We start from the raw sequence: 12,716 nt of genomic DNA, 5'->3' as shown, positions 1-12,716 counted from the left end.
ATTGTATTTTACAACTTAATATGATCTGTTAGAAAGCTGAATAGTCAATTTTTTTTTTTTAACTGTAGACTCCAAACACCCAGGATTTCCAGTGTAACAAACATTGTAAGCCATGAGCACACCTCCTGGGGGATAGCAAGATCACCAGCAAAGAGAAGTTAAAAACAAACAAACAAACAAACAACTTGAATTTTCCTCCTTACTCAGCCTTGTCTTCATCCTGTACCTGGTTTCTGTTCACTGCAAAAGAAAAATTCACTGCTATTGTGTTCCTTACCTCAAAACTGTTGGATCCTAAGAAATTTATAATTTAATAATATTTTAGGTGAATCAATAGACTAGAAGACTAGAGAAAAGAGAAGGAATCCTGGCCAGGCAAAAAAAAGTGGAATAACCGTTTTTCAGACTGTGACTGTTCTGGGCCATAGAATTGTGATGACATTATTTTTCCCTTACAAAAGGTAGGTTTATTTATTTATATCTATGACAAGCATTTTTCCTCTAGAAACACTACCACTGAATTTGCTTATAAAAAATACAGAAAACTGGATGGCTAAATAAAAATTCTAATATGGATATGAAGATATGAGTAGAATTAATATTACAAAGATGAAAAGGCTTTATCACTAATTACATTTGGTTATATCACCGTGTGACAAAAATGTGTATCACCGAGTGTCCCTGTGACAGAAATGGTTTTGGGATACGGAGAGGAAAGTAAATTAAACAAAGAAGAAAACATAAAAAACTACCTTGGTTACAATCAGGATTTCGCAGCAATTCTTCTCTTCCAGACATTGCAGTAAAAGCTTTTTAGCCATGAGTATTATCTGAAACATTCTCTACTTCTTTAAACATTGAAATACAATTATATAAAAGTACATTAAATCATTTCTTCAAAAATTAGTGAACATGTGTTATGTATTAGACACTTTTTTGTGGCCACAAAGGATATAACAAAAAAAGACCAAATTTCTGATTTTTAGAGTACATTTTCTATCCACTCTAACAATCTAATAATCTTGAGATTTCACAGAAATGGAAATCCAGTCCACATAATGATTCATATGTGACAAATCAAGTACATTTGTAAATTCTGAGGGCAACAAAAGATCAAAGAAACACTTGGATTGTTTTACAATAACATGATCCCTTAAGGAAATCTCCACTACTTGTAGACATAAAATTCAGTAAGGCTACTGTAATAGTACAAATATTGATTACGATGTAAAAGGAGAAGATAAACATAGTATAATTTGCTGATCTTCTATATGCACACCTTTTTGTTGTAGAATTTGAATATGTTTTTTCTTCACAAATCTTGACTTTTACACAAGGATTAGGTAAATATCAAAGTTCTATGATGAGGAACCACACAGCAGTAACCACTTTCATCCTGCTGGGACTGACGGATGACCCCAAACTGCAAATTGTGCTTTTTATCTTTCTGTTGCTCACCTACATGTTGAGTGTAACAGGGAACCTGACTATTATCACCCTCACATTGGTGGATCCCCATCTGAAGACACCTATGTACTTCTTCCTCAGAAACTTTTCCTTCCTAGAAGTTTCATTTACTACTGTCTGTATCCCTAGATTCCTGTACAGTTTATCAACTGGAGACAATACTGTTTCCTACAATGCTTGTGCAACTCAAATATTTTTTGTTTTTCTCTTTGGAGCAACAGAATTTTTTCTTCTGGCAGCCATGTCCTATGATCGCTATGTGGCCATCTGTAAACCCCTTCATTATATGACCATCATGAACAACAGAGTGTGCACCTTATTAGTCTTCTCATGCTGGGTAGCTGGCTTGATGATTATTGTCCCACCCCTAAGTGTAGGTCTGCAGCTTGAATTCTGTGATTCTAATGCCATTGATCATTTCAGCTGTGATGCAAGTCCCCTCCTAAAGATCTCATGCTCAGACACATGGATATTAGAACAGATGGTTATCATTGTGGCTGTATTTGCCCTCATTATTACCCTAGTCTGTGTGGTTCTGTCCTACACATACATCATCAGGACCATTCTGAGATTCCCCTCTGTTCAGCAAAGGAAAAAGGCCTTTTCCACCTGCTCATCGCACATGATTGTGGTTTCCATCACCTATGGCAGCTGCATCTTCATCTATGTCAAGCCTTCAGCAAAGGAAGAGGTGGCCATAAATAAAGGAGTTTCAGTTCTCACCACTTCTGTAGCGCCCTTGCTGAACCCTTTCATTTACACCTTGAGAAACAAGCAAGTGAAACTCGCTTTCAATGACTCCATAAAGAAGATTGTGTTTCTCTCAAAGAAGTAGAAGTTTTGATCAATCAAAGGAAAATAAAACATTCTGTGACTGTTTTATTGCTGCTTCTAACTTACTCCATTGTTTTCTGTCTACTCTTAGTCCAATTAGCATTCTCATTGACATTTAACATTTCACCCTGATCTCCCCTTTATTAAACTCTTTATTACTTCAAATCAAATTCATGCATTGTATTTTCCTTCAATGAAAAACTAAAAAAAATATAATTTCCAAGAAATTAAGTTTTTCTCCACTTCTGAGTTAGGGAAATTGAGAAAATAATATTGCTCCAGGGAAGGAAAGAAAATAATATTTTAAATTGTGTAAATTATCTATGTGTTGAATTATATGACAATAGTGCTAGCTACTTTCTTACTGTAATACGAATTATAAAATAAATAGCATAGATGAAACAATGAAAATTAAAAAAAATAGAATCCCCAAATTTTGCAGAGAAATGCTTAAATATATTAAACCAAATAAGGCATTCCAAGCTTATTACAATATTGGGAACGATTATATCAACAGGAGTTTATGATTCATCAGAATTGAAGATATCTTCACAATAATTGGAAAGATTTAGTTGCTATTTTCTTATATAGCAGACCAACACCACTGAAAAGATATATACTTAATTTAAAGCAATATAAACACTAAGTCACTTATTGTAAATTACTAATTCAGAATAGATGCATGAACGTTAATTGAAACACCAAATTTTAAGTTCCCACAAATTTGAAAACTAGTTAAATAAACACACACAATATATATTTAAAATTATCTATGATATACAATGCGCAAAATAGGAATAAATAAGGAAATAGAAATGATAATATAAATTGAAATAAGATCAAGGGAACAATGCATAAAGTACTCAAAAATTAAAAAGAGGTTAGAGTTTGAAGCTATTTACAGTGTGCTTGTCACTGAAAGAAAAAGGAAAGAAAACCCCAACTATATGCTGTGTACAAAAGGCACACTTCTGAGACAAAGCCTTCCACAGGCTGAAAGTAAAAGGGCAGAAAATTATATTCCATGGAAATGGAGCCTGAAAACAAGCAGGAATAGCTGCTCTCATATTCAGCAAAGCAGATTTCAAGCCAAAATTAATCAGAAGAGACAAAGAAGTTCCCTTCACAAAGTAAACAGAGCATTCAACAAAAAGATATAATAATATTAAGTATTTCCCAGAAGTTTTCAAAATAGTAACTAAAGAGACTCTGAATTCCACTGATTTATGTGGTGATTTGTACTTTTTGATCTATAATTGTATGTCTTTTCTCAGCTCTCGTTTTATCTCATCTCTCCATTTTTTTGGTTAGTTTGTCTAAGGTTCTATCAATATTGTTTATCTTTATAAAGAACCAAGTATTTATTAAATTTTCTTGTACTTTTAAAATTTTCTATTTCATTAATTTTATCTTGGACCTTAATTATTTCCTTACTTCATTAGTTTTATAATTCGTTTGTTTTTGTATTACTAGGAGCTTGAGATGCATCCTGAGATTGTTTATTTGGGATCTTTCTGAGTTTTGGGTTTGTTTATGTTGTTTTTATTTCACATAAGTACTCACAGTTATAAACTTTTCTCTTCAAACAATTTTGAAATGTCTCAGAGACTCTGTTATGTTCTATATCTATTTACATTTGATTCTAAGAATTTATTGATTTATTTAGTGAAAGAACATTCGAATAGCAATCTGCATGGCACCTTTATCTTCTTGCTCTTTAATCACTGTGGCAACTTCTATTGGTGATTCAATTCTGGGTGTAATGTGTATGCAGATGTGTTTGTCGATAGGAAGGAACAAGAACAGGCTTTGCTTGTTTACCACCTGTGTTTCAAAACAGATTTTTGATATCCAGGTTGCTGGAATCATGGGAAATTCTCTACCTATACAAGTACAGAACTTTGCTGCTAATTTTCTTTAGAGTCTGCTGAAATTATTCCAAACTCTCAAGGTAATTACCTTGATAACAATAACTTATGAAGAAAAAAAGTTGGGCCAGAATTGTAAGCAAGTGTATGTGAAGAGGAAAGCAAAGACTTTCTGAAATAAAATCACTAAATGTTAAATTACTGAGGAAGAAGGAAGGATGTAAATCAGTTAAATTTTTCTAGATGGAACCATTTTTTCCTTATTTTCTCCTCATGCTTAAAACATTTCTTTTTCAAATAGTATGGTTACTAGAGGTTGAAGATCCATGAAAAAATACAATTAATTACATGTCAAATCTTGCTAGAGAGAATACATGCTGGTCTTTGGGGGTATTGACATCTTTGCAATAAAATGTGTGTTAACAAAGAGTCCATACTGGTGATACAAGTTAATTGCATTATTATGGTGTGATAAGAGAATGCAATTAGCACACCTCACTGTTCAGAAATATCAGTTTGGGTATCCAACTAACTCAGGTCTCCAGAATCCTTGCTTGCATAGGATGAGGTTTCGGTCTGCTTCCAAATTGACTTCATTCATAGTTACCTATCTCATTTAGTTTTTGCAGTTTTTTTTTTTTTTTTTTTTTTGGCCATAATAGTTGACTTTGTTATCTACTTAGGAAGCCAGAGAAGAAGAATTTTTTATTTTTTTTTTGGTGCTGGGGATTAAACACAAGCACCCTAACAACTGAGCTATATCCCTAGCCCTAGAAGAACTCTTAAATATGAATTTTACCCAGGTTCTCAGAATTCCCCAGTAGGATTAGTCTACTTGTACTCAAAGGGGTATTTCAAGATAAACTCAACTGCCTTGCCTTCCCTGTTTCACTGTCTTGAGATCATTATCTTACTTTCAGTGTGTGAGAGAGACCTGGAGATCCATTATGAGTTTGTAAGCTAGAATACACAGTTTCACAGTATGAAGTCTTTTGTTTTGTGAATCTATAAACCTGTAATTTGGAAGTTCAAGGTCTTGCCTAAACATTGTCTCTGTTTTCCTCCTTATTTCTTTGAACCAAGTGGCTGCTTTCCTCCTGAATTCCGGATTCTTCTTCAGAACACTGCTATTCCTGTAACATGCTTCTGAGTCTAAGAAGTTTTTAAAAATATTTTTCCTGATGTTTTTTATGGTTCATTCATCATTCAAAAGTGTACTGCTCAATCTCTAGGTGTTTATGCAGTTCCTGTAGAATTTTTTTTCTTGTTCTCTTCTACTTTCAGACCACTATGATCTGATAAACTCTAAGAGATTATATCTTTTTATTTTTAAATATTTATTTATTTATTTATTAACATTTTGTAAGGTTTGTTTTGTGACCTAACATATGGTCTATTTTGGAAAAAGTTTCATAACTACCTAAGAAGTGTAAGCATCTGTTTGGGGATGAAATATTCTATAAACATCTGTGAAGTTCATCGATTTGTAATACCCATCTTAGGCAGTAGAATCTTTGCTAATTTTATGCCTGGATGACCTATTGGTGAGAGAGAAGTGTTGACCTCACTTAGTGAGAGAGTCTGTGTGATGCAATTTGTTTGTTCTCAGCTCTGACTGGTAAGAGCTCTTTGATAAGAGTAAAGCCTAAGTGACTGGTCTTGAATATTCAGAAAGCAAGTATATCAAGAACAAGATAAATAACAGAGGTCAAAATAAGTAAACTTATTTGAATAAACTGCAGAGATTTTTAGTCTCCTATTGAGGAAGTCCAAATGGAGACTTTAAGCTGTCGCCACTTCCCCATTTTCACTGTAGAGTGTTGGAACTTTCCTCCAAACCAGCTCAGCTCATCATATCTGCTCTTATTTTCTGCTCATATTATGATTTTGTTGAACACCACTACCTATTTGTCTTAAACTCAGTGAAAGAATTTCTTTTGGCTCCTTGGAGAGTAGCTTCTCTTCCTCCACTGAACCATGTGCCCAGGACTGCTGCAATCTGTTCATGTTATTAATTCTCTTTCTTTTCTGCTATTTCTGGTTTCTAGCTCTCTAAGTTGTCTGGCATCATTTCCCCCATAGAGTTAATACCTAAATATCTTGGAGCACTGTTGTTTTAATTCAGTTTCAAGGAGTTGTTATGTTCTTGGGGAGGTTCCTCTGATTCACCATTTCTTCATATTGTGCATGATTTTTTAAAAGAGTATATATATTTTTAAAGTTTCCCATATGCCAGTCTAAGAACTCTTAATAATAATGCAAATTTTTGATTGTCTCAGATTTTTAAAGAAAGTGGCTTTTAAGCAAAAAAAAAAAACAAAAAAAACACCAAAAAACATATTTTAAAAATTACTTAAGAAGACCAGTTTAATTAAAAACATTTTACATGGTATTATACAACCAAAGATCCTCATATATTTTATTTTAATATGATTTTAAAGAAAATTTCTAACACGATACAGGTTTCTTATTGAAAAACACAAAGTTAAATTCAGAAAGAAATAGTTTCAAATTTCTAGCCAGCTTAAGTACATAAATAATTATATATTAGCTACTAATTCTTAAACTAGATGGATCAAATTTATTTTTGACCAAAGTTTCATTATATTCTCTTGTTATTTCAATAAATTGTATTATTTTTCTAAAGCAGTAAGTATCTTTTTAAATCCTGTTCTGAAGGCTTGCTTCACTTGCTGATTTCTTACAGTGTAAATGAATGGATTCAACATAGGGGCAACTGAAGTGTTGAGCACAGCTATCTATTTGCATAAAGTAACTCTTTCATTTGATGATGGCTTTATGTAGATGAATATGCAGCTGCAATAAGTGATGGAGACAACAATAATGTGAGAAAAGCACGTGGAAAAGGCTTTTTTCTTTTGCTGAGCTGAAGGAAATTTGAGAACTGTCTTGATGATGTGAGCATAGGAAAGAATCACTAATAATAGTGTGACAATGAGTGTTATCATAGCTATGAAAAAAGCTATCAGTTCTAGTAAATGTGTGTCTGAGCAAGAAAGTTGTAATACAGGAGAAATGTCACAAAGGAAATGATCAATAATATTTGAAGCACAAAAATTCAAGTCAAGACCCAAAATCAGAGGAGGAAAAACAACCAGGAATCCAGTTGCCCAAGAACCCAGGACAAGCTGAAGGCAAACTTTGTTGTTCATGATGGATGTATAATGCAAAGGCTTGCAGATGGCAACATATCGGTCATAGGACATGGTAGCCAGAAGAAAAAATTCTGTAGTCCCCAAGAATATGTAAAAAAACACTGAGATATGCAATCATTATAAGAAATAGTCTTTTCCTTAGTTATAATGGTGATTAGGAATTTGGGGATGCAAGTAGTTGTGAATGAAATTTCCAGGAAAGAGAAATTACGGAGGAAAAAGTACATTGGAGTCTTGAGATGGGAATCCAGTAGAGTGAGAACAGTGATGGTCAAGTTTCCCATTATACTCAACATGTAATTTAGAAGTAGAAATAAGAAAATCACAACTGTAACTGTGAATTATCTGTCAATCCCAGGAGGATGAATTCTATCTGTTTTGAAGGGTTCTTCATTCCTCTTTTGTGATTTTTAATCAATTTTAGAAATAAAAAAATATGACAACCAAAGAAATGAAAACTTGTTCTCCATTTCTGGGCAGTGAATTGAAATGCATTCTGCTATCATGTATAACTAATTAGAACAAATTTTAAAAAATCAGAAACTACCTGAGTAGCTATTTATCCAGAAGAATATCCATGAAAGATCCATGTTCCCAAGCACATCCTCTGAAGGGCCAACACTCCATAGGTGTTGAAGGTATAACCTGAAACTAGAAAACACAAACTGTTCATTTGGATTTAAGAACATTGTGGAAGTCAACTTTCTTTTGGAAACTGATCTGCAAAACACACAATAGCTGATTTTTTTCACCCTTTCATTCAAACTCAGTTAACTGTAACAAATTATAAATATATCCAGTTGACAAAATAATTTCATAAAAATATTGCTTCAAGAATCAAAAGTATTCAATTAATTTTTAATTTCATCTGAAAACAATTATTCCAGTATAGTGAATGAATATCTACAGTTAAATTCTGAACCTTTAAATTTCATATTAAAGTGACATTTCTAAGATCCTTATTGGTACCTCTTGCAACTTCTCTATGACTGATGAAAACATGAAAATTTCCCAAGAAAAAATGTATTACTTTATAGTATAAGAAAATAAATATAAGTAGAATCTAAGAAAATTAAAAATATTAAGTATATATAACCCTAAAGGTGTGATAGGGGCTCCATGACTCTGAAATCTGCTGAGAAATATGAAGCCTATGGATAAAATAAAATGTCCCACTTTTATTATGAAATCAATTACCTAATGAACCTGGGTTCGATTCTCAGCACCACATAAAAATAAATAAATAAAATAAAGGTATTGTGTCCAACTACAACTAAAAAATAAATATTAAAAAAATTAAAATGTAATGAAGGAAAAATACAAGGGAGAATTGTAAGAAATTCTATTTGCAGCACCTTTGTTTAGTGATACACTGTTAATAAGCTGATGTTACTAAATATAGCATTAGATTTTTTTCAGTAGCATAATTGCTCTATCTACAAATTTTCTAACTTTAAGTGAAGGATTAATTATGCTGATTTATTTTAGTATCTAAATTCAGATATAACATTGACACATTAAATAACTTTTTTGTTATTAAAATTCTACAAGCCTGATTTCAACTCCTACAAAATTCATAGTTATTCACTGGGATGCAACTGTAATTGACTTGATTTAAAATGAATATATAATACTAATATATAATACTAATACTAATAAATACTAATAATGACACTTTATGTAGTAAGATCAATATTTTAGCATTTTAAAAGTTTGTTTGTATTATTTGAAAAAAATCAATAGAAAAGTCAAATCTCTGAATGAAAAAAATACATCTTTTTGTAGCAAAAAGACAATTTTAGAAGTGAAAGTAGACAACAAATTTTTAAATGTAAAATAAAATTATAAGGACATCTCCTAGCCATCTTTATGAAAATGAAATTAGAAGTTGAAAGGTAGAGTAAAAATTTTCTGAGGAAATAGCCAAGTATAATTTGGCAAACTATGAAAATAACCAGAAAATAACTACAATGAAAACTAAAACTTTAAATAAAAATCTATTTTCTGTCTTTGATAAATTCTAAACTTTGTATTGGCCTATTAATCAACTATAGAATATATTGAAGAAGAAATATTTTTCATTTTATTGAAATACTGCTAATAAATACAGAAAAAAATAATGGGTGCTAGCAATGTCCAAATAACTAAGACTTAGAAAAGGGACACAAAATCTTCTTTTGCATGGATGCAATGCAAAACTACTAGATATAACTATCAAATGATGAATAAATAAACGTAGTATGTTCATTTTCAATGAAACATTTTGCTGCAAATAAAATGTTGAAAATATAGTTATATATAAAATATGTATAAGCTTTAGAATTATAATATTAAGTTCAAAAACAAGATAACATACATTTGATGCTTTATATACAATACTATTCCATACACAATACAATATGATTGATTGATACGTAGATAGAGAGATATGTAAAGGTAGTCTCATAGAGAGAGAATGTACTCACATGTCTGCATCTGTGTGTCAAAATACATTAAGGTTGTTGCAAAAAAAATTTCTCTGTTCTCCCCAGTGATTTTGGCCAGCAGGAATGCCTAAATACTCTTAATAGCTGTATGTACCAGGAAAAAAAAAAGATATTAAATCATAGTTGAAAACATTTTTGGTTTAATTTTATACGAGAAGCTGTAATGCTGCCAGTACTATGAAAAATATGTTATTTCATACTAGGTAGTTTATTTTCAGCTTAAATGATACAATGATAATTCAAAAGTTAGTGATTACTTATCTTCATTTTACTGTATACATTAGTATAAAGGACTAAAGAAATAAATTAGAGAATGTCCTTTTGTATTTTATCTTGTAAAATAGATTCTTTAATTAAAACAATATTAAGCTTTTAAAGCACAGCAAGATCAAGAAAAAAAGCATTAAGAATTGATTAAATCTTAGAAGTATTTTTTTTTAACAAAACTTAAAAACTTTTTCCAGCTTACTTATTTAATAATAGCAAGTAGCAACTCTACAGCAAAACTGATGCTCACCACTACAATTCAGTGCTATTCTGAAATCTATAATTAAGATTTTAAAGATAAATTATATACTATAAAATTCAAATAAATAAATTGATTGGGACATAAAATATATTTACTCTTTAAAAAACATTTATAAAATATCTAATCTGATTTGGTTCTTAGAATATGCACAATAAGAAACAAACTATTACAACAATAAAACAGTTCAGTAATATGAATATATTTTTTTAAATCCTAAAAGGGAAAACCTTTTTTAGAATAAACAATATAAAACTTATCTTTCTCAAAAAATTATCAAACTCTCATAATATGCATAAGCTCAATATTGTGGTATGGTTTTAAAGTGGAAAACTATTATGATAAATCCTGCACATACATATAATCATAATGTAATAATAATAATAATAATAATAATAATAATAATAGAATGGAGACCAGAGAGAGGAAGTTACTAGGGAAGATAATGAGGAACGTGATTGATCAAATTATGCTATGTGCATGTATGAATAGAACATAATAAATCCCACTATTTTGTATAATTATTATTAACCAATAAAAATGGAAAAAAAATTAAAACATAGAACACAACATATTTGAAAATAAGCAATTATTTGAATAAATTTACTCATTTGGATACTAACACATTTTGAAGTGGATATATATTCTTATAAAAGTATTCCAGTATATTTTAGATACAAAATTACAAAGTTTTTATAAGAATCCTGTATATTATAAATACCTACATATAGTATTCATAGCTATAACTTATGCAAAATTATACAAAAGTAATAGCACTTTAAAACAAAACTATTTTGTAGGGAGGTATTATATTACAGTGCACTTGTATTTTTTAAAACATGCAGTTATTAGTAACTCTTCTATCAAAGGGAATGATAAAATACAATGTAAACTTTTTCAAGCTTACTTATTTAATAATAGCAAGTAGCAACTATAAGTAAATTCAGAAACTAACTGTATAAAGTCACGTTTTCAATTTTTAAAAAATGGTACACTTCATTTTCCTCTTAACCTGAGCAAATTTTTGCAGTTGATTTTTAAAATATTTACAAATGAGCTTAGAACATCAACACTGAAATAGGAAAAAAAAAATTATAATATAAAATGTTTTCTTCTTTTAAATTAAAATATTCAAAGTAAATTTCTTCCCATCAAATTTTGTAAATCAGTATCTTTGCTATTCTGAAGACTTTTTTTTAAAAAAAAATATTGCTGAATATAGAATATTTTCCTTCTACATGATTTAGCTTATTACTTATATGAATTCAAGAAGCCAACTTTATGTTATTTATCATTTTCATTTTTTAGTAACTGTTTTCTTTTTCAGTTTTTTTAAAACTCTGATTCTTCTCTCTTGTATTAATTTTCCAGTTTATAAGTTTGTGATGGAAATGGTGGATCATAGAGAGAGACACACACTAATCTTTGACTTTCTTCTTTGGTTTCATCTCATTTGGTATTTTTCACTTTGCTACTATGCCTGTGTTCTAATACCTGCTTTTTCTGCAAAACCTTGAGCATTTCTGAAGGTTAAATGGGAGTATCAGAGTAATTTCAAAACCAGGAAAGAAACATTTTTTCAACAAGAGAAAATTATTCAATTAGCATTTATTAATTAATTTTCAAAAGAGTTTTTTTTTTTCCATTTTAAAAAATGTTTTAAAATTAAACGTGTTGGGCTGGGGATGTGGCTCAAGCGGTAGCAAGCTCATCTGGCATGCGTGCTGCCCGGGTTCGATCCTCAGCACCACATACAAAGATGTTGTGTTCGCCAATAACTAAAAAAAAAAAAAAAATAAATATTAAAAAAATTCTCTCTCTCTTTAAAAAAAATCTCTCTCTCTCTCTCTCTCTAAAAAAAATTAAACATGTGAAGTCATACTTTAGGAAAAAAATATCTTTCAACTTTGTTATGTTTAGTTGACCTCTAAAATTTCTGAGATTTTCTTTATCTAGACAGTAAATAAATAATTACTATTTCCTTCATAGTTCTCCAGTACAATGTTTGGTTTGAACACCAAAGCATTAGAAATACAGGTGCAAGTACATAAGTGAAACTTCTTTACTTGCATTCATGGATTATTAATATAGCAAATAAAGAATTATTTATGTTTTATAAAAATAGAAGTGATAAAATACCATGTTTGAATAACTGTTGCTCATTTCTGTGTAATTTACATTGTATGTGTAGTCGTTCCTAAATATTTGAAAAAGAAAATCACTATTTTACATACCTTTATCAGTATATATTGATATATTTTTTTCTCTATAATACATGAGTAGCCACAATGAAAGGCAAATATACTTATTGAAAACAATATTTAATTTTGTTGGCAAAATTAACATAAAATAATATCTC

At 30.3% G+C, this 12,716-nt stretch overlaps 1 protein-coding gene and 1 pseudogene across 1 annotated transcript; one reads left to right on the top strand and one right to left on the bottom strand.

The window, feature by feature from the left end:
* The first annotated feature begins 1,363 nt into the window (after nucleotides 1-1,363).
* On the top strand, nucleotides 1,364-2,302 carry LOC143396982 (olfactory receptor 6C2). The gene has a single exon (XM_076852981.1). It carries the CDS (start codon nucleotides 1,364-1,366, stop codon nucleotides 2,300-2,302), a length of 939 nt encoding a protein of 312 aa, XP_076709096.1.
* Nucleotides 2,303-6,802: 4,500 nt separating this feature from the next.
* On the bottom strand, nucleotides 6,803-7,742 carry LOC143396981 (olfactory receptor 6C70-like; annotated as a pseudogene).
* Nucleotides 7,743-12,716: the final 4,974 nt, after the last annotated feature.

Source organism: Callospermophilus lateralis, chromosome 4 (assembly GCF_048772815.1).
Source record: "Callospermophilus lateralis isolate mCalLat2 chromosome 4, mCalLat2.hap1, whole genome shotgun sequence".
Classification (NCBI taxonomy): domain Eukaryota; kingdom Metazoa; phylum Chordata; class Mammalia; order Rodentia; family Sciuridae; genus Callospermophilus; species Callospermophilus lateralis.
Note: the sequence above shows the minus strand (reverse complement) of the source record. Positions and strands in the feature narration are given on the sequence as shown.

What these genes read in the sequence shown, in the direction of transcription:
- LOC143396982 (XM_076852981.1), top strand. Translation starts at nt 1,364, where the DNA reads ATGAGGAACCACACAGCAGTAACCACTTTCATCCTGCTGGGACTGACG.